The sequence below is a fragment of the Macaca nemestrina genome, chromosome 6 (genome assembly GCF_043159975.1).
Source record: "Macaca nemestrina isolate mMacNem1 chromosome 6, mMacNem.hap1, whole genome shotgun sequence".
Lineage (NCBI taxonomy): Eukaryota > Metazoa > Chordata > Mammalia > Primates > Cercopithecidae > Macaca > Macaca nemestrina.
The window spans coordinates 47556577-47584475 of NC_092130.1; the positions used below are offsets into that span (position 1 = coordinate 47556577).

The window sequence follows — 27899 nt, forward strand, 5'->3', positions numbered from 1 at the left end:
GTCCATATGATATAAGTGTTTTGAAAGAAAAGTATATGTAACTGTAACAGTAGAGGGTAGGGAGACCTAATCTATTTAGAGGGAACAACATGTACAAGGGCTGGATGGTGGAAAGGAATGGGAAACTTTCAAGGAACTAAAAGAAGACCAGCGAGAATTGGGTGTGACTGGAGAGATAGGCAGGGATGATCCTGCAGGGTCTTTGTAAGCTATGTTTTGGTTTGTAATATTTGTAGTTGAGTTTCTTAGTTTTTGTTTTTTAATTTTAGATTATTTACACTTTGGTTTGGAAATTCTACCCCTTCGTAATTTTTAAAACTTCATGACACGTTGGTGTCCTATGGATAAGGTTTGGATTTTGGAATGTCAGCAAATAATGAGAGGCTAGTCCTAGGCTTCTTAGCCATCTTCCCCTCTGTAGGACGTGTACCACAATAAGAACACATCTGTTGGTTTTGCCTAAGGGTTAATGTTGTGGCCTATGCCATGGTCACATGAGCCAGTCTCCTGCACAATGCAAAGACTGTGCAGATCTGGTCACAGTTTGCTGTCCTGGTAAATAAGCTGCCCTTTTCCATTGGCTAGCCTGCGATGCGAGTCTTTGCTGTACCTGAGGCTTTTCAAACTGAAGAAAGAAAATGCTTTGAAGTACTCAAAGACACTGACAGAGCACCTGAAGGTAAGCATACAGAAGCACAAGGTCCGTTTCCTAGGAGACAAAATTTGCAGTCTCCCATCTCCACCCCAGAACTGCCCTCATGTTTATGCAAACACACCAGGGGAGGAGCTACTGTTTGGGACCTTTCAAATAAGTTGGAGGTTTCTTCAAGTTTTTTAATGTACGTGTATCTGATGGTAGAACTCTGGTAGCCATGTGCAGTGGCTGTATTTACTTTTTAAATGATAATTTGTTTTCGGCCAGGTGAGGTGGCTCACACCTGTAATCCCAGCACTTTGGGAGGCCGAGGCAGGTAGATCACGAGGTCAAGAGATCGAGACCATCCTGGCCAACATGGTGAAACCCCATCTCTACTAAATATATAAAAATTAGCCGGGCATGGTGCCACACGCTTGTAGTCCCAGCTACTTGGGAGGCTGAGGCAGGAGAACTGCTTGAACCCCGGAGGCGGAGGCGGCAGTGAGCCGAGATCAGGCCACTGCACTCCAGCCTGGTGACAGAGAGAGACTCTGTCTCAAAAAAAAAAAAAAAAAAAACTTTTGTTTTCATGCCATCCTTTTCCGACTACTATCTTAGTTGCCTAAAAGGTTTTCCTGTGTTTCTTCAGGCCAGCACCACATAAATCCTGCTAAAATCTGCCTCTGATTATGACTTGGAACCCTTCAGTAGTTGCCTGCTAGGTCAAGTTTAAACTCCTTACCCTGGCCCCCAGGGGTCTCTCTCTTGTTCCTTGTCTAAACCTCTGCTTTAGGCAAACTGCATGGGGCCACATACATTGTCTTTTCTGCAGCCTTTGTGCGTAGTATGATTCATCTCTCCCCTCTCTCCACCCACCCACCCACCCCCTTTTTTAAGAGAGAGTTTAAAAAAAAAAAAACGATCATGGCTCACTGCAGCTTCTCTCAGGTAGCTGGGAGTAGCTGGGACTTATCCCCTTTCCCTTTATCCATGTGTTACTCATTCTTTCCTTGCCTTTTCTGTGAAGTCTTCCAGAACACCCCAGCTCTCACCTAATAATTTCTTTCTGTTGTACTTTTACACACACACACACACACACACACACACACGTTTTGGTGTCTTAAAGCTGCTTGCGATCAGCTCTGACCCAGTGCTTTTAAATATATTTAGAACTTTATAAAGTAGTGGTGGTTTTTGTTGTTGTTAAGTACATTTTATTTTTTCCACAGAATTCTTATAATAATTCTCAAGCACCATCACCTGGCTTGGGAAGGTAGGTAAAATTTTATTATGTAAAATATTATTTGTGACAATAAAAGTGAAATGAGTATGGTCCAATTTCCAAAAAAGGAAAGATGACTACTTTTTAAATAAGTAAAACAGTCTCTGATAAAATATTTTTAGAAGTTATAATTTTTTCTCTATTTTTTATGAATTGAAAATATAAGTGAACATAATCATAAAGATTATAGATATGAGACATTTCACCTATTAAGAAATCTGAGTTTTTACTAGCACTCAACCCTTTTCACAGTTTGATTTCCATAATTACTTGGACTTATCACAGCAGGCTTATCTTTAGTCAAATCTTGGCACTGCCAGAATTTAGTAACAGTGACATGATTGTGATTTCTCCTCCATCTCCATGTCAGTCTCATCCCACTGATCTCCCAAAGGATAATAAACACCATGGAACCTTTTTAATTTTATCTGTTCATTTATTATGTTTATAAGAATTGATGTTCTTTGTCCTGCATGTATTTTTTTACATAAGTTTATAATGTTAAAAGTGCAGATAAAAATACAAACAAGCTGGGCGTGGTGGCTCACGCCTGTAATCCCAGCACTTTGAGAGGCCGAGGTGGGCAGATCACAAGGTCAGGAGTTAAAGACCAGCCTGGCCAACATGGTGAAACCCCATCTGTACTAAAAAATACAAAAATTAGCCGGGTGTGGTGTTGTGCACACTTATAATCCTAGCTACTCCGGAGGCTGAGGCAGGTGAATCATTGGAACCAGGGAGGTGGAGGTTGCACTAACTCGAGATCGCGCCACTGCACTCCAGCTTGGGTGACAGAGCAAGAGTGTCTCCCCCCCCCCAAAAAAAAAAAAAAAAAAAAAAATATATATATATATATGCACACACACATATACACATACACACACACAAACACACAAATTTATTTTTCTTCCAACTTTTGATTTTTCCTTTCTTTTAGTGTGTGATCAGAGTCTTGAACATTTCACAAATTTTAGAATTCCTGAAATGAACCTGCCAGATTTCAACATACATGTTTTCTAAGACATGTTTAATTGGCAGGAAGCTTAGGGTGATTACAGTTGCTTGAGAGAGCTGTACCTCTGTCAGCTCTGAGTAATTTGGTTAAACTAGGAAAGTGTCAGAAATTATGGAGTTCAATTAAATATGTTCCCATCTTCTACGACAGTTTTTTAGGTTAAATGTGAATTCCACCAAACTTTCTACAAAACAGTATGAAAAATATGTAATTATATGCCTGAATAGATGGAAAGTGTTGAGCAGAGAGTGAGGGGATCTGGCTTTTAAGTCTTTGAACTGTCACTAACAAGGTGCATGACTTCTTCAGTTATTGTCCATCTCTTGTTTTGTTGTCATTCATTAAAACAAAGGGTATAGATTCTAAGATAATAAGGTTATGAATTACAAGATTATAGTACTTATTTAGAAGAAATTGTAGTTGTCTGCAAACCCATCTAGTTTAAGAGAATCTTTACATTTTAAATGCTTTCATGAAGAAAGAGCTAGTAGTACTTGATTTTATGATGCTCACCATGTCCATATGAACAAGCTTCCTATTTCTGTTGTGTAGCAAAGCTGTGGGGATGCCTTCCCCTGTTTCTCCAAAGCTGTCACCAGGCAATTCAGGAAATTATTCATCTGGGGCCAGTAGTGCTTCTGCAAGTGGCTCTTCAGTGACCATTCCACAGAAGATCCACCAGATGGCAGCCAGCTATGTTCAGGTCACGTCCAACTTCCTCTATGCCACTGAAATTTGGGACCAAGCTGAACAGCTTTCCAAAGAGCAAAAAGGTAGGTAGGTTTCTGGATAAACTTCAAGGGATGGAATTGTTAGAAGGAACTTTTATAATTTAGTTAAGTAAGTATTTAGTCTATATTTAGTTTTATTATTTACTTTAGAGTTAATGATAATCTTTGTTAATAGTCTTCATTGCTTAGCAGTTACACTAAATGAAACTGAATTTGGTCAAAAGATACCTCGTGATTCTGGTGACAAAACTAAACTGAAAATAGTTCTTGGTCTAAGATGAATGTGCCTCTATTCTGGCACATTAAATGTAGCTCATACCATAAAAGTAATAAAATATATGTTCTACCCTAGGATGATTAATAGTAAATTTGGCAATAGGCATAGGATTACATCCAAACATCTGTACATCTGAGAAGGTTAATGTATAAGAAAGCATGTTCATACTGGATTTTTAGGTGTATTGGAAGAAACCTATGAAATAAAGGAGACTAGGAAATGAATAGAAATTTTTTTTTTTTTTTAATGAGATGGAGTTTCACTCTTGTTGCCCAGGCTGGAGAGCAGTGGCACAATCTCGACTCAGTGCAGCCTCCACCTTCTGGTTTCAAGCAATTGTCCTGCCTTAGCCTCTTGAGTAGCTGGGATTACAGGTGCCCACCACCATGCCCAGCTAACTTTTGTATTTTTAGTAGAGATGGGGTTTCACCATGTGGACCAAGCTGGTCTCGAACTGCTGACCTCGTGATCTGCCCACCTTGGCCTTCCAAAGTGCTGGGATTACAGGTGTGAGCCACTGCATCCGGCCAGAGTTCTTAACATTCTTTAAAATTAGGTTGTTTGAGGCTTTGCCCCTTAAAAGTTTATTATTTCCCAAACCAAAGACATTGAGAATTATAAAGTATTTGAAGACCTTAGTGGAAAGTACTGTATAACCACCATTTTATTTAGTAGATGTTATTAGCAAATATGTGCATGCAGCTTCTCTTCGTTTGCAGAGAAACACTACATTAGCCAATCAAGTGTCATTTTGTCACAGAGTATATTTAAATACAGTATGAACAGGTAATCAGATGAAAATGAAAGATTCCTATCCCTAAAGAGAGGTTATGATGAGAGAAAGGTAAAAGTGGAATCCCAACTTTTTTTTTTTTTTTTTTTTTGAGACAGGGTTTTACTGTCACCCAGGCTGTGGCACAGTCATAGCTCACTGCAGCCTCTACCTCTTGGGCTCAGGTGATCCTCCTGCCTCAGCCTCCTGAGTAGCTGGGACTACAGATGCGTGCCACCACACCCAGCTAATTTTTCTACTTTTTGTAGAGATAAGGTCTTATTACGTTGCTCAGGCTAGGAATCCCAACATTCAACATAAAGCTGTATTTATAAAAACATAATTTGTGGCTGGGCATGGTGGCTCACACCTTGTAATCCCAGCACTTTGGGAAGCCAAGGCGAGTGGATCACCAAAGGTCAGGAGTTCGAGACCAGCCTGGCCAACATGGTGAAACCCCGTCTCTACTTTAAAAAAAAAAAAAAAAAAAACACAAAAAGAAAACCTTTTTTGTATTTTGTATTTGGCAGAGGCGGGAGAATCGCTTGAACCCAGGAGACTGGGGTTGCAGTGAGCCAAGATCACACCACTGCACTCCAGCCTGGGCGACAGGGAGACTCTGTCTAAAAATAAATGAAAATAAAAACATGAGATTTAGTTATCAGTTGGTTCATGGCATATGATTGTAGCTGAAAGTTTGATATAATCTTAAGTATCTAACCTCACAGAGGCTGTTACAGGAAACCCGCAAAAAACATCCTCCTTTTTGTATCACTTGCGTCTTATACAAAAGCACAAAATGTTTTGAGTAATCAGTAGCACATTATGGCACTAAGTCTTCATTTTAATAATATTTACTACATAATAGCAATTTATCATTTCCATTCATGGAATCCTGCTTATACATAACACTTAATTTCTGACCATACATTCTGTTTAAAATGTTGCATGACTTAGGGAACAAATATAACTTGAGAGACTGTGGAATGATTTGCTCTAAAACATAGACAGTAAGCATTTTAGTGTAGGAGGAAGTATTTTTTTGAGTTTATGAATGCTGTTTTATAATCTCATAATTTTAAAGCAGTGATTCAAAAGAGTATATATCATTTAATGAATATTTTTGGTTTTCTAGAATTCTTTGCTGAACTGGATAAAGTAATGGGCCCTCTCATCTTTAATGCAAGCATCATGACAGATCTAGTTCGTTATACCCGGCAGGGACTGCACTGGCTTCGCCAGGATGCCAAGTTGGTATCTTGAACTGAACACATTCTCGTTGCCTCTGATTTTCTCCACAACACTGTGTCACATCACGAAGGAAAACTGCCATAACATACCACCTAGTCGACACTAAGAATGAGGAATAGTTTTCTCCTCGTTGGTTCATGTGTTGTTGTTTTTGATAACCCAAAGCCATCATGTCAGTTGGCCCCTTTAATATTTCCAATGTGAACAGTTATTTAAATGCTTTTAATTCTGCAGCATATTGATAAGATGGTTTCCATGAGCTATGATAAGATTGAAATTCCAGTTGCAATTAATAACTAATGAATTGAAATTTTATTTATTTTAATTTTTTTAAGTTCCCAGATTGGGGCTAGTTTAAGACTTAGTTATTTCTGCCTATAAATTTACTCTGTTGAATATTTAGCATAAATTTAATGTAGACATTTTTATTTATATACTTCGGGAGCTTTATTACCTAATATCTTTTTGTGGTAGCTGTTCTAAGAGTAAGAATTGGTTCATCTAAAATAAGGACATATTCTTTCTACACCTACTACCTGATCTGATATTTGAAATCTTAACTCCAATTTTATTATTGTGGAATTTACAGTTAGTATTAAGGATATTCTTCTACACATGAAAAAATCACTTAAATATGAGAAAATGGCATTCTACATGTATGTACTATGAAATGTGTCTGATTTGGTATGCATTATTTCAAAAACTGTGAATGTGTGTTAATAACACTACAGCAATCACACGGTGACTATAACTTGCATTTAATGCATTACAAAAGAGGGAGGGCAAACTTTCTAGAAGAAGCATTTTGTGTTGAAGGGTTTCATAAAAGGACAATCCTGAACGTTACGGATTTTATTAAAACCATATGTTATTTTTTGTTGCTAATCATTTGACACTTAATCGAAACAGAATAAGTTACTGTGGAAAAAAGGATGATCCAACTCCTGAGGATTGCTGCCTATGTGTCTTTAATTGATTATCTTTGACGGTTACAGTTATTTTTCAGATTTTTTTCCCCCTCATACTGGATTGTGATGCTCTGATATGAGCATGCAGTGACTGATACAGAAACAGGCTGGAGCTTTGGTGTGTGCTTTTGCTATACAACTTACAGTTCTAATGCCTGATGTAGAGATGATGAATTTCTCCTTTTTAAACCTATCTTGTGTTTACTGCTTTTGTATTATGAAGGCCCTCTTCAATGATGTGTGTTTCTGATGGAATCAGAAAATTTCACACTAGAAAAGTGTACCTAACTTGATTCAGTGTGAGCTCTCGGGACAGGGAGGGGAGCCAAGGGTAGAGCTTAAGAAGCTGGCTCTGTAAGAGTTGTATATCAAAGTACCTTTTGCTGCAAGGTGCATATAGAAGTCTAAGGTAAGAAATGTACCCTCTATACTTTTTCATGCCCCTATCATGTTTGGTGTGCCTTAAATCTTACCTTTAAATGAAGACTCTATGGATTGTTTACAATTGAAGTTTTACACTAGGACCAGATCGTCCATACATGATTGGTCTTCTACAATAATAATGTTAAATTCTCTTTCATTTTAAATCTTTCTTTAGGGTCATATAAAGATTAGTTCTTTCAGAAAAGCTATTGCTTTGGTACATGACTTAGTCTAACCAATTGGGTAATGCTGCTTTGAAAAATAGTTTGTCCCTCTCCCCATTCCAGAAATGAATCCATCCAGTCAGAAAAAAAGATTATACTACTATTTGTAGATGATTGCTAAGGCTTGAAATAGGAAAGGGGAACGAAGGCATAGAAAAGTTTCAAGTCCAGTAGTGCAGTGAATCCTTTGTGTTTGAGTCTTTTTTACACTTATTTCTGAAGTTAGTGAACTTTCATTGTCCTTGTGGCCTCATATTTATAGAGCTTCTTAACTGTTTTGTACTTCAGATTGTTTTTAGATATCATTGAAGATTGAGATGTACAAATTATGTTGAATTTAACCAGTTTCCCTTGGAGAAATTGCCTCTGATATCTTTCTAACTTAATCTTAGTGTGTTCTAGGAACAGTTTTCCATAAGAGGACAACTTCTCAATGATCATGATAGTTATTTAGTAAGAAATAATGGTTGTTAATCAAGTACATGTATGTCTTGTCATTCTCTGATTTCTCTGACTCAGATTCCTTAATTTGCAGTGATGTCTTAGAAATGGAAAGAATATCCTCTGGGCTTTCAGACTTTCAGCAACAACAGCCAATGGGATACCTCTACGTTCTAGTGTGTTCTAGTCTCTTGTATGTCCTGAAAGGCAGCAGGAGCATTTCTGGGGTCACACTGATATTTTGTTAAAGCAGAGTTTCCTGCATGGTTTATGGTGCTGCTCTAATATGTTCTCTTTAAAACTGTGTCAATTTTTGGAGAATGAATTTTTCAGCCTTTTCATTGTGGAGGGTTTTTCCTACAAGGTAGTAATGGGCAGTGGATCAGAATCCTATCGTAAATGATTGAATTTTCAATGTCATAGTGTATGGAAATACTACTCCCTTTCCTTCACGTCTGTCTTCTTAGATGTTCTGTCTTTGTCATCATCTGCTCCAGCACATACTTTGGACTCCTTTACAGGTGACCTTCCTCCCTCCCTCCTCAATAGGTGTCCTCAGTGTTTTCTAACCATTTAAAACTGAATTTGACAAGTGGCTAAAAACTTAGTCTGAGACTTGACTGAATATATGGTTAATTATAGAAACAACAATTTTAACAGTTACTCTGTTGACTGCTCTTTATCACTATACTTGTATGCCAGGAGGCAGCAGCCTATACACCATTAGACTCTTTACAAGCAACCAATGAACCAATTGCAGTGGATGCAGTCGTCACAGTAGTCTTGCCTGGGCTGGACTGGGCTGGGCTGTGGGGAGCATTCCCCTTCAGGGGAGTTTCCACAGCTCAGCCCAGGCTCCAGTCTGGCTAGAAAGCATCCAGCCCATTCCTTGCCTCAGTGCTACCTTTTTCTGGGCAAGTAGCCAAGAAGTGACTTTATACGCAGTGAGTAATTCAGATAAACTTAACAGCTATAGCTGCCGAAGAGTGGAGAAGGTTGACCACCATTGATTTAATTCTCTAGCGTAAAAGCAATGGAGAGCAGTGTGTGCGTGAGCCCACAGTCACCTGTGTTTCTGGGAGCTCTCACAGTGGCGGATTCATAGGCACTTGGGCTGTACTTTGAATGACACACTTGTGGCTTTATTAGATTCACTAGTTTTTTAAAAATTGTTGTTTGTTTCTTTTCATTAAAGGTTTAATCAGACAGATCAGACAGCATCATTTTGTATTTAATGACAGAAACGTTGGTACATTTTTTCATGAATGAACTTGCATTCTGAAGCAAGAGCCTACAAAAGGCACCTGTTATAAATGAAAGTTCTGGCTCTGGAGGCCAGTACTCTGTGGAGTGTCAGAGCAGCCAGTGATTGTTCCAGTCAGTGATGCCTAGTTATATAGAGGAGGGGTACACTGTGCACTCTTCTAGGTGTAAGGGTATGCAACTTTGGATCTTAAAATTATGTACACATACACACTTTATATATATGTATGTATGTATGAAAACATGAAATTAGTTTGTCAAAAATGTGTGTGTTTAGTATTTTAGCTTAGTGCAACTATTTCCACATTATTTATTAAATTGATCTAAGACACTTTCTTGTTGACACCTTGAATATTAATGTTCAAGGGTGCAATGTGTATTCCTTTAGATTGTTAAAGCTTAATTACTATGATTTGTAGTAAATTAACTTTTAAAATGTATTTGAGCCCTTCTGTAGTGTCGTAGGGCTCTTACAGGGTGGGAAAGATTTTAATTTTCCAGTTGCTAATTGAACAGTATGGCCTCATTATATACTTTGATTTATAGGAGTTTGTGTCTGGGTCCCAAGAACATCTACTGGGGGTGACTGTTAGGCAGCTTGTGATGATGTTTTTTAAAAAACCTAAGTAACTTGGGGAGCCAGAGCATTTCAAACCCATATAGACAACTATCATACCTGTATATCCCCTAATACATGGAACATAAATTTCATTTCAGCTTTATGCATTAATGTATTGAAGAGGCAGGCTTTTTTCCAGTAATAATACTGCACATCTAAGGTTGCTATTCAGTAAAATTAATAGAAGAGATAATTATTGAATGCCTTGGAATATGTAGCGATAAGAGGCCAAATTTTTCATGTTTGTGAGCACGTCTTTCAGATACTCACCAATGGAGAAATTCACTTTAGACCTCTAGACCCCAAAACCACGTTAGCAAGTGACAAAAAGTAAATTATTAATAGTTTGTAAAGTGGATGCTGGTCTTATAAAGCTCCTATTCACATGAACCCGATGGTTAATTAGAACTTGCTGTCTCCAGAAAAGGGAATGGAAAGAATAACTATGTATCTTCTTTTCATGTAATTTGGTCACAGAATAAGGTATTCAAGTTAAGTCTAATCCAAGTCTTAGAGATCTTTAAGTATCCTAAAATAGCAGCCTAAGTAGTCATCATGTAAAGAAGTTGACTTTCAGGAATGTCAGCATTGACCTCCTCCTTGCCGCTATTACTCAGCTAACCATAACTTGCCATTCTTAAAAATAAAAAAGCTCCCACCCAGAAATTCTAGTAATACTCAGTTTTGACCTCTTAACTGCTTCCATGTGGGATTTCTTTTCAGCTTTTAACCATTGGAATTTTCTACCTGGTATGTTCCTCTCTGGAAAATATCAATTTGGAAATGCTGCCTTTCAAATCAATGCCATGATTTTCCATATTGTTGAGTTTGTTGTTGCTGTTCCAGAAGTGTCCCCATTTTACAACTTTATGCACACACCTGGCAAATCATTAACATGAGCATTCAACAGTGGTGGGGTGGGGGGTGGGGGGCTCACCAACAGAACTGGCCAGCTGACATTGCCTGAAAAGGCACCACCTTTGAGGGCCAGTTGTGGGGTTGGTAAGCACAGTTATGAAAATTTCTATCTAGCCTCCGTTTTGAATGGTTTTAAGAAATTTTGTATATGGAGGATGGAAATGCTTATATATTTATTGAAAATCCTTTTATTTGAAATTAAAATTATTTGGTAAATAATTGTTTGATATTTGGGGAGGGTTTTGGAGGGGAGGTAATGTCACTGATAAATTAAAAGCCTGTTGATTTTGCAGAAAGGTACTGTTAGTGACTGATAGGATGCCTTTGTTTTGTACATGAACCAAATCTTTGTTTTACGTTTCTTTTATCCAAAATATTTAGGCATCTGACATTTTCAACCAGAATTTCAATTACATACTGTGATTTTTATTTGTTGCAATACATTAAAATTTCAGAGGTACTTTGGGGCTCAAAAGCTAGGATTTCTAAGTCAGTATGTGCATTTCACATGATAAAGCTGTTAATGGTGAGCAAAGTATTATATACTAACTAGATTTTTCCACATCTGTATAGTATATTATATGTATTTTGTGGTATTGAGAGTATAGAAAGTTTAGAGTGTCAAACATGCGTTTAATGTGTATTTTTAAACAAATTTATGGCAATTAAAATATTTGGAGACAAGGGTATCACATTTCAATTTGTAAAGATCTTTTTAACTTTACTGTGTCATTAAGATGCTTTGTACAATGCCAAACCATAGCTGGAGAAACTAAGTTTAATAAATATCAAATAGATTTTCTGTATTAAAGTTAATGAACACTGTGCTCTTTATATTTCTTCAACTGAGCCCTTTTCATGCAATTCCTGTTTTGTGTCTTAAGGTCCATTACTACTCTTTAAAAGTCTGTTCCCGCCAGCTGAGGTTTCATTTTCTGATTACAGAAATTCTGAACTTGCTGGCCATGGGTCCTTGTGCATATGTCAAAATTCACCTTGTCCCAACATAAATCTCTTTTGGTGCTTTTGGTGGCTTGGGCTTTTATTGCTTTATTAAACTAGATCTTTCTTTCTGTTCTACCTTATGTTCAGGCAGTCATAGACAAACCTGGGTGCTTCATTAGATGGCAAGTGCCAAGCTTGACTTTTTTTTTTTTTTTTTTTTTTTTTTTTTTTTTTTTGAGACAGAGTCTTTCTCTTTCTCACTCAGGCTGGAGTGCAGTGGCATGATCTCGGCTCACTGCAGCCTCCGCCTCCCAGGTTCAAGTGATTCTCCTGCCTCAGCCTCCCAAGCTTGACCACCTTTGACACCTCCCTGAAGAGTTATGGAATGAAGGGATCCACAACTTAAGAACTTGCTGAAGTTGATTACGGAGCTGTTGATTATGTAGCTCTCACCACACTTTCCAGATTGAGAAGTTAACACATTATTGGGCAATGCTGTTTTTTTCTTTAGTATACAAAGTGAATCCTTCTTTCCCTCAAAAGCTTGAATTCCAAACTGCTAAAATTTCAATTTGAGACATTTAATAGTATCCATAGAAAAATAAACTCTAAATTGACAAGTTTAGTTATACTTATCCATATATCAACATTCTAAGAAGAAATGGAGACCAATTTAAAGCATACATCTGCCTTTAAATATTAAAAATACAAGATTGCTTCACTTGTGTGTCTCCAGCCAAAATGCAGCTAATCAATATTCCATAGAACGGAGCATTGTGAGAGGTGACTGCTGTCCTTTCTTCCCCTGGTATGTACATCATTCCTGGGCCACACTTAAGGAACAGCGTCTTTTTCTAGGGGAAAAGAAAGGGTAGTTTAAGACTGGGTCTAGGAATGACCAGGGCCACCTATGCTGCATTTCCTTCCTCTTCACTTGATCTATCCAGTTCAGGAAAGACTGAAGAATGGAAAGGCACCACTCTTTCATGGTACCCACATGGAGCTGTTCTTGGCTCCTAACGCCTAATGGATTTTCCATGGAGCTCCCAGTCTCAGCCTAGAACTCCTCCATCCCAGCTTTATTCTTAGGTTCATGTGTCCCCTCGTCACTCCTCTGCCCAGCTCTCCAGGGCTCTCTGGCCCAACCCTACTCCCAGGTTCGTGGAGTACCTGCATAGCCTTGTGATACACTCAGAATCATCCCGGCAGGAGGCTCCAATGGGCCTGAGGGAAACCCCTCTCCAAAATGGGGTCATTCTCCGTGGCCTTCTCTTTGCTGAACTCACTTCTGGTATTGGGGAGCCATCTGTCTGTAGGGCAGACATTCAGATATGGAAGTGTTGACACCCTGCTGCACACCTTGGAAGAATGATCATTCCCCAGATGCTGTAGACCCAGAACAGAGGAACCATTCCTCAGGACTGAGTCTAGCTTTCAAGTTCCACCACCACTATCATCTCCACACTCCACACATACACATATGTATCCTTCCCTCCTTACCTGGCCCAACAGCAAGAGGAAGATCATGAGGACTGCACAAAGTTTGAGGTGCCACATCTTGACAGAGGGAGGATGTTGGAGCCTGAAAGCCAGGGACAGTTCCTACTTCCTTTTATAGACTGACATCGACTCTTGCATTGTTACCAGGTGAGATGGGGGCAAAGTTTGTATTTGTAATCAGAATCAATTTAATAAGTTAATATCTACCAGAGGAATGTGCTCAAGGGCCGCCTTTCAGGCACGTTGTATTTACTGATCCCTCATCTGGACTTTGAGTGATTGTGTTGCTGGCATGGACCCTTTTGCCCATTTTACCAAAAGTCAGCACTGCCCTTCCTTCCCTTTAAAAGCCACGTGAAACCATTGAGGGAGGTCAAGCAACTAGCCACATTGCTATTCCAAAATAGCTCAGTGAGATCACTCCCATAGAATTCCAATAATGAAGTCTTCAGAAATAATGTTGACCCCGTTGGGCCTTGTCTAGGAAAGAAGCACTGATCTATTGTGTACAGGCAATTGGATAAGGCCCTTATCTCCTTTCTGTGGAAGGATGCTTCAGCAAGGTCTACAGTTCCCCAGATCCTCCACTTGCTTAGATGGACTATCACCCTAATCTGCACCAGTTCATCTCACTAGTAAAATGAAGACCCAGCTGTGGAAAGTTCAACGTCTGGCCACCTGCCCCCTCAGGGGAATGGCTGGATGTGAGACTTACTTGGACCACAGGTGATGAATAATTATAGGTTTCTTTTTGTCTTTAAGCACATGCAGATGAGGAGGTAACAAGATCTCCTAAATCAGAGGGAGAGCTTGTGTAGTGACTGTATTAAGCGCCTTGAATTATGGGCTTTCTTCCCAGTAGTTGAGTGGGGCCTTTCCTTCCGGCAGATTCAGGGCAGCAGGCATAGGGATGAGATATCTCCAAAGCCCAAAGCATCCATCAGTTTAAGTAGGAACTGCTGCAGATTTTTTTTTTTTTTTTTTTTTTTGAGATGGACTCTTGCACTGTCACCCAGGCTGGAGTGCAGTGATGCGATCTCGGCTCACTGCAAGCTCTGCCTCCCGGATTCACCCCATTCTCCTGCCTCAGCCTCCCGAGTAGCTGGGACTACAGGCGCCCGCCATGACACCTGGCTGATTTTTTGTATTTTTAGTAGAGACGGGCTTTCACCGTTTTAGCCAGGATGGTCCTGATCTCCTGACCTCATGATCCGCCTGCCTCAGCCTCCCAGAGTGCTGGGATTACAGGTGTGAGCCACCGCACCCAGCCCACTGCTGCAGATTTCTAGACCAAGGGAGGACATGTATCTAAACCATGAGTAGTTACGGGTATTAGTGAAATGACATGGGCATTTTAAGTTTGAGGGGAAAGTTGTGAATTCAGAGTAAGGAGATTCATTGAACTTTAGATCTTCCTATGACCTGGGAGGATAATAAGCTTAAGACAAATACAACAAATTCTTTCTGCCAGGCATCACACTGAAAACATGGCTAATACCTCTTCCCAAGGGCCGTCTCATCTTCACACGTTGGGTATTTGGGTAAGAACCTGCTTGTTCCTTTACCCCAGGAAAAAGTGGAGGAGATGCACAACAGCTGAAGGTAGAAAAGGATGGCCACTGACCGGCTTCTTGCCAAGGGAGAAGCAGATGATTTGATGGACCTCAGAACTGGAATTGGGCAGGATGTGACCACAGATCTGACTGTCCTGGTTCTAGTCCTCTCAGAATCATGGAGGGGGATGCCACTGCATGCACTTTAGGAACATTGAGAAGAGACCTATATACCAACTAACCAGTTGAGACTAGTTATCTGCTCCCTCCCTTCACCCCTGAGCTTGGATACTGGATGATCCCAGACGGGGCCTAACTGGGAACTTTTGTTGGGAGGGGAAGTGGCTAAGTGGTGACCTAGTGAGCATTGGGTAAGAACACAAATGTGATTAGATAAGCAAAGGACTGAACAACGTGATGTCCTAGAGCCAGTTGGGTCTGTGGCCTCAGTGCCAGCCTCCCCTTTACCAGTCTAGAGTGACGTGCCAAATGGGATTTGGAAACTGTTCATCCAAAAGATGAATTCTCCATTTCTGCCTTCCTGTACTTCTACTAGCAGGATCAAACTAGCCTGTTGTGTTAATTTGTAAAGCCGATAACACAGGGAAAGAAAGCTTGAAGCCCTTGCCCCTCTGTGTGTTGGGGAAAGGACCCTTCATCTTCATGAGGGTGACAACACTGCAGAGGACTTTGGTTCAAGCTTCTATGTTGTATGCCACCCTCTCCCCAAAAGAAAAAATCCATTAGTCACTGTTGAAGGAACCACTGTTGGGGAAGGGGAAAGTATTTTAACATATGTCTACGTGAACTCTAGTTGTTTTAGTTAAGTATGGCACAAAAATCAAACTCAACCAACATCCGGGCAGCACTTAGCTGAATTGACAGCATTTGTCCACAGATATCCCATACTTGAGAGACTGGGAAGGCCTCTTCTTGAAATTAAAAAAAAAAAAAATTCACGGACTCTACAATCAAGTATTTTGCTCAGTGAACTACATGCTCCTTATCCAATAGAAAGGCCTAAGCAGCCTTTAACAGTTTCAGCTATAAGAAGATAGAATGCTTGACTGGTAAGCAGTAGCCTGGGGTCTACAAAGTGCAACTGCCCATAGGCCAGCCCTTCCCCTCTTTGGGCTTTAATCTCCTATTCTGTCACTTTGGGGGTTCAAATGATTAATTTACAAGAAGAAAATGAGACTGAAGCAGATTTGATAGCCGAGAGCTTGGTAACTCTGGATACAACTCTCAGAGATTTTATGCTTCTGAGGCAAATGCTTAGGATGAAATGGGAGAAAGAGGGTATAGCTACATGAGCAGCTGTTTGAAACACATTCCAGGTCGATCACTGGGAGTTGGCAGTAATTGGAAACTTTTTGCTGTCCCTAAGCAGAAGGTGCCTAATAAAAGATGAAAGACTCTGAAATGGAAAAACTTTACCAGGTAAAATTTCAACAAAAGGTCAAAGTGTATTTGCTTTTTTGCTAGCTGGAACTGGTATAGACTTTTGGGCCTACCCTAGGCCTGCATTTTGAGGACTGTTTGCAAACTAAAAGAGCGAGGGCATTCCTTTCACCAGACTCTGCAGCCCATAGATTAAAAACGCTTGTGGGGCCAGGAGCATGTGGAGAAAGAAAGGTTAAATGGAGCAAGTGGTTGTGCCAGAGTAGCAGGTAAGGGATCCAAACCCAGGATTGGAGGCTCCAGATTGGTTACCAGCACTGAAGCCCACAGCAGTTGCCCATCCTTAAAAGGCTTTACTCAGGTCCTCCTCTGAGGACTTACGCAAATAGAATGTCCCCTAAAATGATCCCAGATCATGTATAGGAGCACTGAGCGACTAAAACTCACCACATTCCACACACCCACCACCTCAGCACTCCTGCCACACAGGTGAGAGCCATTCCTCCAAGCTTAGAGAGGGAAGCCCTTTGATGAGACACAGGCTTAAAGCAGACTAATTTCATCCAAAGCAGAAACTCAACACATCACAGGGCTTACGGCACAGTCATGTCAGTAGAGCACTCCTGGAATAAAAAGAATAGGCTCAATGCCTGGTTTGGGCTGAGAAAATGGCTTTCAATCTTTTGAGCTGGTCTCTCCAAAGGAGTCAAAGAACCAGGGAGAAATAGTCTAAGTGTAGAACAAGGCGAGCAAGATGGGAGAGGGTGGCCGTCTACCCGGCAGCTTGGGGCAAACACCAGAGGCAGAAAGACATTAACGGCCTCTCAAAGCAGTGGTCCTCCCCTGGGCTGTGAACTTTTTGAAGCTATGCACTGTAAGGATGGGTCCACAGTTTTCATCATTCTCAAAGAAGTCTATGACCCAAATATGTTGCAAGACCTGGGAATAAATCTCGACAGAGAAAAATGGGAAAACTGGCCTGTCTTTTGGGGGTGGGGTAGAAGAGTTCCTCAGTTAGTTGCCCTATGTTAAGCCCATACCATCCTGACAGACACTTGTCACTCATTTCACCATCATCACAGCCCAAGAACTTTATAATATTTCCACGTTATGGGTGCGAAGCTTAAGGCTCATGAAGGTAGGTTTCTTCCCTGTATCACATAATGAGGAAGTGACGGGCTAAGAGGACAAGCCCAAGATTGTAAGACTCAGCCTTCTCCCCATATCCTACCTCACAATGTAGTTCATCTTTTAGGTTTTGTTTTGAAGTCTCACTCTGTCACCCAGGCTGGAGTGCAGTGGCACAATCTCTGCCCACTGCAACCTCCACCTCCCAGATTCAAGTGATTCTGCCTCAGCCTCCTGAGTAGCTGGGATTATAGGTGTGTGCCACCATGCTGAGTTAATTTTTATATTTTTAGTAGAGACGGGGTTTCACCATGTTGGCCAGGCTGGTCTCAAACTCCTGACCTCAAGTGATCCACCCACTTCAGCCTCCCAAAGTGCTGGGATTATAGGCATGAGCCACCGCATCCAGCCATGTTTTGAAGTATCTTAACTTTTGATTCTTAACAGGCAATAGCAGTATTTAGGATAATAAAGATACAGTCTGGCCGAACACGGTGGCTCACGCCTGTAATCCCAACACTTTGGGAGGCCGAGGCAGGTGGATCACGAGGTCAAGAGATCAAGACCATCCTGGCCAACATGGTGAAATGTCATCTCTACCAAAAAAAAAAAAAAAAAAAAAATTAGCTGGGTGTGTTGGTGTACGCCTGTAGTGCCAGCTACTTGGGAGGCTAAGGCAGGACAATCACTTGAGCCCGGGAGGCGGAAGTTGCAGTGAGCTGAGATCGCACCACTGCACTCCAGCCTGGTTACAGAGCAAGACTCCATCTCAAAAAAAAAAAAAAAAAACAGTCTGAGTCAGAATCAAAGTTGCTGCTAGCAGGAAGAGTTTCTAAAAACAGATCTCAGATCCCATGTCTTGTATGGTACTGACTGAGCTATGACAACTCATCATATTCCACATACCCACTACCACAAGTGAGATCCATGCCCTGAAGCTTAGAGAAGCCTCTCTAAGAAACTAGAGGCATAAAACTGCCAACCACACCTACCCCCACCATCTGCCGGTGGGCGAAGGGAAAATGGTACCTTTAATACCAAAAAGATAATTTAAAGGCTTTAGATCAGGGGTAAACCTTTTTTCATAAAGGGCCAGAGTAAATATTTGAGGCTTTATGAACCACATACGGTTGAAAACATTGTTGGCTTCCTGGCACAGAAACAGAAAACTGCTGTGGAGGCCAAGAGATCACCTCATCCGTTTTATAGCTGATATCCCTTCAGGCTAAGGCCCGCCTTAGGAGGAAAGGCAGTAAAGCAAGCTTGTCCAACCGCAGTCCTGGCAGCAAGCGGCCCAGGATGGCTTTGAATCCCACCCAACAAAAATTTGTAAACTTTCTTTAAACGTTGAGGGTTTTTTTGCAAATTTTTTTTAAGTTTATCAGCTATTGTAGTGTTAGTGTATCTTGCGTGTGGCCCAGGGAAGCCAAAAGATTGGACACCCCTGCAGTAGAGCATAGCTTTAAGAGCATCACTTAAGTGCAAGACTCCACCATTCACTGCTGTATAATTTCTGGCAAATTACTTCATCTCTCTGTGCCTGTTTCCTCATCTGCCAGATGAGGATACTTTAAAGGTGCTTGTGAAGTTTAACAGTTCATTTGTGTAGCTAAGAAGAGTATTTGAGGCCTGGAGTGCCATGGCTCATGCCTGTAATCCCAGCACTTTGGGAGGCGGAGGTGGGCAGATCACCTGAGGTCAGGAGTTCTAGACCAGCCTGGCCAACATGGTGAAACCCTGTCTCTACAAAAAATACAAAAAATTAGCCGGGTGTGGTGTCTTGCACCTGTAATCCCAGCTACTCTGAGGGTGGGGCAAGAGAATCGTTTGAACCCAGGGGGCAGAGATGGCAGTGAGCCGAGATCGCACCACTGCACTCCAGCCTGGGTGACACAGCAAGACTCCATCTCAAAAAATAAAAGTGTACCTGACACATACTAATTACAATATAGTTACTAGACTTTATTGTTGTTATGGGAGCAGAGGGCCAAGAACCAGCACTCCCCATAGCCCATGTCACCCACAAATGGTTAGCTGCAGGAGTAGCTGCAGCTACTTTCTTGTAGATTATGGAACAAAGGGCGAGCTCTGCTCTTTCACCAAAATCCAAGACCAGGCAAAACTTAAAGACTCATGCTGAGGAGGCGCGCTTCATTAACTTGAATATTTAGTGGTCACACAGGATTCTACTCACAAAAATGTAAAATCACAACAGGGCAGACCATAGGAAGTTTATTGTGTCTTTGAGACACTACAATGCAGACTCCTCTTCCAGAAAAAGGTCTTTCAGAGACAGGGAACCGTCATCCGGATGCATTGCTCATTTGTCATTTTCATAGGCAGCTGGATTCTTCTTCTTGGATTTCTCGACCTCTTCAGTCCCCCATTTGTAGATAAGATAAAACACTACAAACTCTTTAAAAATTAAGAGAGTAAACAGAGCACATATATAAGACATATAGAAGAAAAAAAAAGGTCTCAGTCCTGTTGTATTCTTTAAAGTATACACTTAAGTAGTTCTTAGCATATCCAAGGCCGTGCAACTATCATCACTATCTGCTGCAAGTTTAATTCAAAGCATTTCACCACTGGTAAGAACTCGATAAAGATGACCTCAGAGGAACACGCTGGAATCACCCGAGTGACCTTGGGCCAGTCATTTCAGTTCTGTAATTCAGTTTTCCCCGTGTAAGATCGGGAGGATAATATGACCAGCTCAAGGGCGGTCAGGAATATTCAATGAGAAAGGTGTGTACGGCAAGTTACAGAGCGCCTGCCCGGCCGCCAGCGCTCAGAGGGGAGACGCAGGGACTGCTGCTGCTGCTGGGGTTCAGCCTCCCGCTCCCACAGGCCCAGGGCACTCACGCGGCACCACGCGAAAGAAAGACTCCCGAACGCGGCGCAGCATGTTGGGGACTCCTTTACTGAAAACGTGCGGCAAGGCGCGCTGCTCGAAAGGTGACAAGCTGTAGGTGATCACATGCCGAATCCGCGTCAGATTCCCAAACTCGCGGCCCATCGTGGCAACGGCCCTGCAGGACCGAGAGCGGACAGGCGCTTGGCTCGCTTTCGCAAAGCGCCGCAGTCCCCGCGGCGGTCCGTCCCCAACCCCAGACTCCTGCCCCTGGACTCCTTATCCTACCCCAGCCCAGCGGGGCGCCCGTGGCCTCTCAGGGTCCACCAACACTGCACAACCAGCCTCCCACTCACGCACAGGTGTTAGCTCGCCCTCCGCAGTCACCGAGCCGGTCGACTCTTTCGTCACTTCCGGCAAGATTGGAAGCGGCGCTTGGAGGTCGTGAGATAACTTCCGGGAGATACCATTTTCCTGCTGTCTCTAAGGGGTGATGCCTTTGTCCCAGAAAGAAGTGGCCTGACTGGGTGACCCGTAGGTGGGCGGTGCCTTGGAGGCCCCGCCAGGGCCGGTGGGGTGGAATCTAGCGGAGGACGTCGGGGATTGAACTGACTTTGGGGGACAGTGGACAGGCGGAGGCGCTCACACTTCTCCTCAGCCCTCGGCCTTTCTGTGGAATCCCAGTCAGGAAGCGGCCGAATGCGGGAGGCGGGTGAGGGAACAACGAGGTGACGAGCAAGGGGCCTGCAGACCTCGGGGCCCGCGCTGGCCAGGAGCTTGGGGCCTGCGAGTTCTCTCAGCTGTGGACAGAGCGCCTCTGAGCCCCGAGACCGGACCGCCCCACAGCAAAGGAGCACGAGGTTTTATTTAGCCTTGGCCAGTAACTCAAAGGGGGCTCTGTTATTTTCAAGCCATCAGCGACCCCAGCACCACAATCAGGGACACACATCTAAGGCTTCTCTTGGTAACCTCTGTTTTAGAGTCCACTGGCAGGCTGTAAACGTTCCCAAGAGATAATACAAACGTTTCCTCAAATTCAGCCACAAAAATAATCAAATAATCGTCAACTGATGAATGCTGAGGCCGCCTCGACAGCAGCCAGCGTCCTCCCCAGATGGTTTGCGTGGGGTGGGGGGTATCACGATGCCCCAGTTCTTTCCTCTCCCCACGTGAGAAGCAAGGAACGTCGGGTGAGAGGCCTTACTGTGTTTTCCCTGAAGTGCATTCTGCTTGATGATGCTGTTGTCCTGTACAGCTTGCCATGAGGCGTCTGTCAGTGTTGTTAATGGAATTGCTGGCCATATTTAATCGAGGACTAAGCTCTCATTCAGCAGTTGGGTGTGTTTTATAACGCTGCTTACGGCCCACGGAGGCTCGGCAGGCAGTCAACTTGTATTTTGCAGACATACCTTAGTTTTCTCATATAGGTACTGACAAACTGGCTTTGTATCTTGTACTATGTGGGTTGACTTTCTTCCAGCATAGTCTTCTTCGGGGTGGCGCTGGATATCCCCTCATTTCAGCTTTTCATGGTGCTCCTTTGCCTCATTTTTTAAAACCATAATGCCTAGCCTGGTCTCAGCTCCAAGGCAAGAACAGAATTACAGGTAAGGACAGAAATATTGTAGCGAATTCTACGACCATTTGGGTGAATAATAATAATAAAAAACATTCATTTATTTTATAGCATCTGCAAACATCCGAAAACCTTTCAATCAAAGTATGTATAGATGAGTGTGCAGACCACAGTAAGGACATCAAGTTGTTATATTTAAAATTAAGTCAAGGTTAAAGGCGATGTCCTCTTTTAAGAACATTGCAAATAAAATTCCAGTACTCCAAGTACATATTCTGTACCCAGCCACCTGGGAGGACTGAGAAACCTAACGGTTTTCTGCTCTCTGGAACTTCTATGCCAGTTGTGACTTTCTCACCCCTCAAATTAACATGCAGCGAATAATTACATATTGTAAACACCTGGAAGTGGAAGGAGCCATGAGGATAAATTGAGAGGAAGAGTAAACCTAATACCATAAGTTGCATACCAACAGATCTGAGTATCATCATGAATAATTGGTTAGCTTTTCCACATGCCTCAGAAGTTTCAGCAGGCACCTTGCAAACATCTTAATCCAAATTTCTTTAAAAATGAGAGATTTTATTTAAGATCATTCCTCAATTTATCTTAGACTTTCAGCTACATAGCTAGTCCGGTAGTGTAACAATAACAGGTTTTAAGAAATGCCAGGGGGAAAGAGAGGAAAGCTAAATAACCAAATCTGTATCTAATGAACTAATTGGCTAAATAAGGTGTTATCAGCTGCTTGATATACAGCTGATAAAAATCATCTTCAGCTAGGCATACTTGAGGCCTGATTACAGAAGCAACCCTAGTCCACCCACACACCTGAAATTTATTTAAGAGACCAAGCTAGGCTCTTCCTGGCTTTTAGGAAGAGGACTGGCATGGAGAAATATGTTCCTCACTAGTTCTCCCAGGCCATGGCGCTTCCCAACAAATTTCTCCTGTGGTTTTACTGCTTTGCCTGGCTGTGTTTTCCTGTTAGCCTTGGTTCTCAGGCTTCTGGGGGAGATGCTCAGATTGCTGCTAGTGCTGAGTTGGAATCTGGAGCTACACCTTGGTCCTTGCTGCAGCCTATAGATGAGAGAGACAGAGCTGGCCTCCTTCCCCCGCTTTTCAAAGTTCTATCTGTTGGGCGAGGTGGGGCACCTAGGCTGCAACCAGACTCCAGAGCTTTGCACTACATGAAGAATCTCTATAAGACATACGCTACCAAGGAAGGGATTCCTAAATCCAATAGAAGTCACCTCTACAACACTGTTCGGCTCTTCACCCCCTGTACCCAGCACAAGCAGGTTCCTGGAGACCAGGTAACAGGTATGTAAGAGCAGATTGGTTAACTGGGTGGAGGGAAGATGACAGACACTTCTGCATTTCAATTACAGAAAAGAGCTGAGCCTAGTTCCTTGAATTGCATTATATTTTGCATAAAACTCAATATCCAGTTGAAACAAATTTGGGACTTGAGCTTATTGTTTCTTCCTAATGCTCTCATTGGTTAAGGTGGGCTAATATGATGGAATTTTAAAGCAACACCAGAGACTTAATGGCTTTCAGGGCTGAGGGGAAGTGCTGCTAGAGAATGTTAGCATCTCTTTCTAGTCCACCAAGCTTTTGGCCCAGGAATGGGCCTTAAACTTCTCTTACAGCTATTGGTGTGACATGTTAAATAGGGTATTTTTCTCGTTTGTTACTTTCTGTGAGAGAAAAGCTTAAAGTTCCCATTTGGAAGAGTCAGTGCTTACAAGAACAAAGTATCAGTCCACAGTTTCACTCAGCAGTTGGGTGTGGTGCTTTAAAAAATTATAACGTAGTGAAACCCCGTCTCTACTAAAAATACAAAAATTGGCTGGGTGTGGTGGCGCGTGCCTGTAGTCCCAGCTACTCGGGAGGCTGAGGCAGGAGAATCGCTTGAACCAGGGAGGCGGAAGTTGCAGTTAGCCGAGATTGCACCACTGCACTCCAGCCTGGTGACAGAGTGAGGCTTCATCTTAAAAAATAATAATAATAAATAAATAAATAAATAAATAAATAAATAAATAAATAATTCTATCTACTAGCTCTTGATTTAAAACCATTCTAACTCAACAGGGTAGTTGTATCTGCTTAAAACCCTTTCTCCTTCCTTAATATATTTTAATGCAGTGGTTTTAGAGCATCCGTTTTTCCTCTCAAGTGTTCTAAATTAACTAGGACAATTACATTGTTTTAAATTGACTTTCTTCACTAGGGCTTAGAATGTCATCTTAATAAGTCTGATAAGTGTTTTTATTATGGTTTTCCCTCTAGAGACTATCCAAGAGAAAAATACTACTTTCCTTATCAGCTGCTTCTGTGTTTGGAGCAAATTGCTCAGAATGAAGCTTCAGGCTGAGCACAGTGGCTCATGCCTGTGATCCCAGCACTTTAGGAGGTTGAGGTGAGAGGATCGCCTGAGCCCAGAAGTTCGAGACTAGCCTGGGCAATATAGCGAGACCTTGTCTCTACAAAAACAAAAAATTAGCTGGGCGTGGTGGCTCATGCCTGTAGTCCCAGCTACTTGGGAGGCTAAGGTGAGAGGATCAGTTGGTCCTGGGAGATTGAGGCTGCATTGAGCCATGATGGTGCCACTGCATTCCAGCCTGGGTAACAGTGAGACCCTATCTCAAAAAAAAAAAAAAAAAAAAGAAACTTCAGAATGTAGTGCTTCCCTGTTACTTTAATTCACCATCAAATCTGACTTTCTGGAGACAAAATGTCCAGTATGGTTGCTGGGAATTAGTAATGGTACCAATTGCCTGCCTTTTCTATATTAACCCCCATTTTTTTTTTTGAGGCTTGAGAAAGTGGGGGAAAAGAGAAGGGAGAAAGCATAGCATATTACGAAGTACTATTTCTTTGACTTGACTACCTGTTTTGTTGACTCATATTCAAGCACTACTGGTAGATTATTTTTCTTCTTAGGAATCCTTCCATCAGTGGACCTGTTATTTAACCTGGATCGCATTACTACCGTTGAACACTTACTCAAGTCAGTTTTGTTGTACACTATCAACAACTCAGTTTCTTTTTCCTCTGCCGTCAAATGTGTGTGCAACCTAATGATAAAGGAGCCAAAGTTTTCTAGCAAGACTCTCCACAGAGCTCCGTACTCATTTACCTTTAACTCACAGTTTGAATTTGGAAAGAAACACAAATGGATTGAGATTGATGTGACCAGCCTCCTTCAACCTTTAGTGGCCTCCAACAAGAGAAGTATTCATATGTCTATAAATTTTACATGCATGAAAGACCAGCTGGAGCATCCTTCAGCACAGAATGGTTTGTTTAACATGACTCTTCTGGTTCCCCCGTCACTGATCTTATATTTGAATGACACAAGTGCTCAGGCTTATCACAGGTGGTATTCCCTTTACTATAAAAGGAGGCCTTCCCAGGGTTCTGACCAGGAGAGAAGTCTGTCTGCCTATCCTGTGGGAGAAGATGCTGCTGAGGATGGGAGATCTTCCCATCACCGTCACCGCAGAGGTCAGGAAACTGTCAGTTCTGAATTGAAGAAGCCCTTGGTCCCAGCTTCCTTCAATCTGAGTGAATACTTCAAACAGTTTCTTTTTCCCCAAAATGAGTGTGAGCTCCATGACTTTAGACTTAGCTTTAGTCAGCTGAAGTGGGACAACTGGATTGTGGCTCCGCACAGGTACAACCCTCGATACTGTAAAGGGGACTGTCCAAGAGCAGTTGGACATCGGTATGGCTCTCCAGTTCACACCATGGTACAGAACATCATCTACGAGAAGCTGGACTCCTCAGTGCCAAGACCGTCATGTGTACCTGCCAAATACAGCCCCTTGAGTGTTTTGACCATTGAGCCCGATGGCTCAATTGCCTATAAAGAGTATGAAGATATGATAGCTACAAAGTGCACCTGTCGTTAACAAATGGTCCTCTTAAAACCTTGAGCCTATTTGGCACAGTAACTACTGTGTGCCTATGTGTGCCTTCAAGAGAAAGCTTCGTATATTAAGTGTCTAAATGCAGCATATGTTGTGTAAAGAGGAACCTGTGTAGATTAGTACCTTCTATGGCATCTATCAGGATAAAGGGATAACATCAATTGCTACAGAGCCTTTTTTTAATTTCCAAATTTAAATATAATTATTGTGGAGAACTTTACATTTTTTTCCTTGAGCGATTTCTTTCTTTTCATAGGAGTCTTATTCTTGATAGAGAAACATCCTTAATTAGCATACATCCTGGAGGGACTTGCAGCTATAAATTGACAATTCAGATTGCTGTAGTCTTAATGGAAGAATAAATTTCTGTCAATGGCATAAATTTTGTGTGTGTTTCATTAAAGATTGCTTTTAAGTGATCATTTGGGGGAGAGAGGAAGTGTCTAAAAGCTGGCCAGAGCTCGACTTTTGATTCTTTTTCAGGGTGAAAGGGAGGCTAATGTCACCAAAATTCTCATGAAGTTGAGACTCACTAGGACTAGAGAGTAGGCAGTATAACCCATTTCTGTTGCTTTAGTGTGATTGGTGAACAGTATACTAATTCTCCTTGTTAACTAGCATATATAAATCAATCGAGTCACATAGAACAATATAACATTTGCCCCCCTCATGGAAATTGCCTTGCATGTTTTTCCAAGAAAATCTGTGTAAAAGACTTTGTAAGTATATTTTTTTCTTTATATATTTAAAACCTCTGACCTTATGAAAGGAAGCCAGGGAAGGTTTTTTGTTTTGGTTTGGTTTTTGCTGATTTGCTTAGCTCCCTCCACTCCACCCCCACGGGTTTTTTTTCCAGCTCAATTTAGAACTGTTCCTACTAAGCTTGCAGTAGTGACTGGTTATGTTACTGACTGGGTCTTGTGTGGATGCTAGCGTTTTTATGTAGGTTTTCAATATATCTATTTTGAGAGAGCCCTGGAGGCACAGAGGTAGGGTTGATATTGTGATTTTGTGTTTTGAGTTTCTAAAACCTTGATGTATAAACGAAAAGTAACTCCTAGGTGTAATAAGTACTTTTCATTCTTGTCAATGATCTTTTTTGGGTGCTATTTTTAGCTTCATTAAATATGCACATACCATATGATTTACCCATTTAAAGTGTACATTGGTTTATAGTATATTTATAAACATGGGACACCATCACCATCGTCAATTTTAGAACATGTTCATCACCTCAAAAAGAAACTCTATACACTTCAGCTATTACTCCCCTGTTTCCCGTCCTGCCCCTCTCCCAGCCCTCAGCAACTACGAACTTGTTCATAGGTTTCTGATTCAGGACTTTCATATGAATGGAATCATACAATAGACTGGCTCCTTTCACTTAGCATGTTTTCAAGGTTCATCTGTGTTGTAGCATATATCAGTACTTTTTTCTAGTGACTGTATTTCATTATATGGCTATACCAAATTTTGTTTATCCATTTGTCGGTGGACATTTGGGCTGTTTCCATTTTTTAGCTCTTACAAATAATGCTGATAAAATTCATGTAGAAGTTTTATTTCTTTGGGGTACATACCTAAGAGTGGAATTGCTAGGTCATATGGTAACTCTACATTTAGTCATTTGAGGAACTGCTAGACTGTTTTGCAAACCAACTGTACCATTTTACATTCCCACCAGCAATGCATGAGGGTTCTGATTTCTCAGCATCCTTTAAACACTCATCTGACTTTTGGGGGATGTTTTTATTTTTATTTTCTATGGGTATGTAATAGTTGTACATATTTATAGGGTACGTGTGATATTTTGCTATAAGCATACACTGTGTAATGAACTTACTCTTTTATTCTAGCTATCCAAGTGAGTGTGAAATGGTATCTCATTGTGGTTTTGATTTGCATTCTCTTGATAACTAATAATGTTGAGCATCTCTTCATTTGCTTATTAGCCATTTGTATATCTTTTTTAAAGAATGTCTATTAAGGCTGGGTGTGGTGGCTCATGCCTGTAATCCCAGCACTTTGGGAGGCCGAGGTGGGCAGATCACGAGGTCTGGAGTTCGAGACCATTCTGGCCAACATGGTGAAACACCATCTCTACTAAAAATACAAAAAATGATCTGGGCATGGTGGCACATGCCTGTAGTCCCAGCTACTTGGGTGGCTGAGGCAGGTGAATC

At 41.7% G+C, this 27899-nt stretch overlaps 4 protein-coding genes across 7 annotated transcripts in view; 2 read left to right on the forward strand and 2 right to left on the reverse strand.

The window, feature by feature from the left end:
• Positions 1–10693, forward strand: part of LOC105467160 (ALF transcription elongation factor 4) — an 88558-nt gene extending 77865 nt beyond the window's left edge. For all 3 annotated transcript variants that reach the window (XM_011716604.3, XM_011716605.3, XM_011716607.3), the window contains 4 exons: positions 586–679; positions 1867–1910; positions 3487–3707; positions 5850–10693. In XM_011716604.3, coding sequence (XP_011714906.1) covers positions 586–679; positions 1867–1910; positions 3487–3707; positions 5850–5977 — 487 coding nt within the window. In that variant the 3' untranslated portion in view covers positions 5978–10693. The remainder of the gene's footprint in view (positions 1–585; positions 680–1866; positions 1911–3486; positions 3708–5849) is intronic.
• A 1638-nt stretch (positions 10694–12331) lies between these two features.
• On the reverse strand, positions 12332–14235 carry LOC105467161 (liver enriched antimicrobial peptide 2). Its single transcript, XM_011716608.2, has 3 exons — positions 13267–14235; positions 12937–13076; positions 12332–12620 (listed from the first exon to the last, which is right to left on the reverse strand). Exons 1-3 carry the CDS (start codon positions 13321–13323, stop codon positions 12584–12586), a joined length of 234 nt encoding a protein of 77 aa, XP_011714910.1. The 5' UTR covers positions 13324–14235; the 3' UTR covers positions 12332–12583.
• A 5314-nt stretch (positions 14236–19549) lies between these two features.
• Positions 19550–20676, reverse strand: LOC105467163 (ubiquinol-cytochrome c reductase complex III subunit VII). The gene is made up of 3 exons (XM_011716610.2): positions 20563–20676; positions 20214–20380; positions 19550–19763 (listed from the first exon to the last, which is right to left on the reverse strand). Exons 2-3 carry the CDS (start codon positions 20365–20367, stop codon positions 19669–19671), a joined length of 249 nt encoding a protein of 82 aa, XP_011714912.2. The 5' UTR covers positions 20368–20380; positions 20563–20676; the 3' UTR covers positions 19550–19668.
• An 88-nt stretch (positions 20677–20764) lies between these two features.
• Positions 20765–26193, forward strand: LOC105467162 (growth differentiation factor 9). Of its 2 annotated transcripts, none has more exons than XM_011716609.3 (3): positions 20765–21809; positions 21890–23101; positions 24728–26193. In XM_011716609.3, the coding sequence occupies exons 2-3, from the start codon at positions 22705–22707 to the stop codon at positions 25696–25698; spliced, it is 1368 nt and encodes a 455-aa protein (XP_011714911.1). In that variant the 5' UTR covers positions 20765–21809; positions 21890–22704; the 3' UTR covers positions 25699–26193. The 2 variants fall into 2 exon arrangements, with proteins under 2 accessions (XP_011714911.1, XP_070954576.1); XM_071098475.1 differs by having other exon boundaries at positions 20765–21062; positions 21683–23101.
• The last annotated feature ends 1706 nt before the right edge of the window (positions 26194–27899 follow it).

Bases quoted from the DNA above. Each gene is read 5' to 3' on its own strand.
- LOC105467161 (XM_011716608.2), bottom strand. From the start codon at position 13,323: ATGTGGCACCTCAAACTTTGTGCAGTCCTCATGATCTTCCTCTTGCTG. The intron at 13,077-13,266 runs GTAAGGAGGGAA...TCTGCCCTACAG, and splicing joins TCCTCTTGCTGTTGGGCCAG to ACAGATGGCTCCCCAATACC. The intron at 12,621-12,936 runs GTACTCCACGAA...CTTTTCCCCTAG, and splicing joins TGTATCACAAGGCTATGCAG to AAAAAGACGCTGTTCCTTAA.
- LOC105467163 (XM_011716610.2), bottom strand. From the start codon at position 20,367: ATGGGCCGCGAGTTTGGGAATCTGACGCGGATTCGGCATGTGATCACC. The intron at 19,764-20,213 runs GTGAGTGCCCTG...TAATTTTTAAAG, and splicing joins TTTCTTTCGCGTGGTGCCGC to AGTTTGTAGTGTTTTATCTT.
- LOC105467162 (XM_011716609.3), top strand. From the start codon at position 22,705: ATGGCGCTTCCCAACAAATTTCTCCTGTGGTTTTACTGCTTTGCCTGG. The intron at 23,102-24,727 runs GTATGTAAGAGC...TTTTCTTCTTAG, and splicing joins TCCTGGAGACCAGGTAACAG to GAATCCTTCCATCAGTGGAC.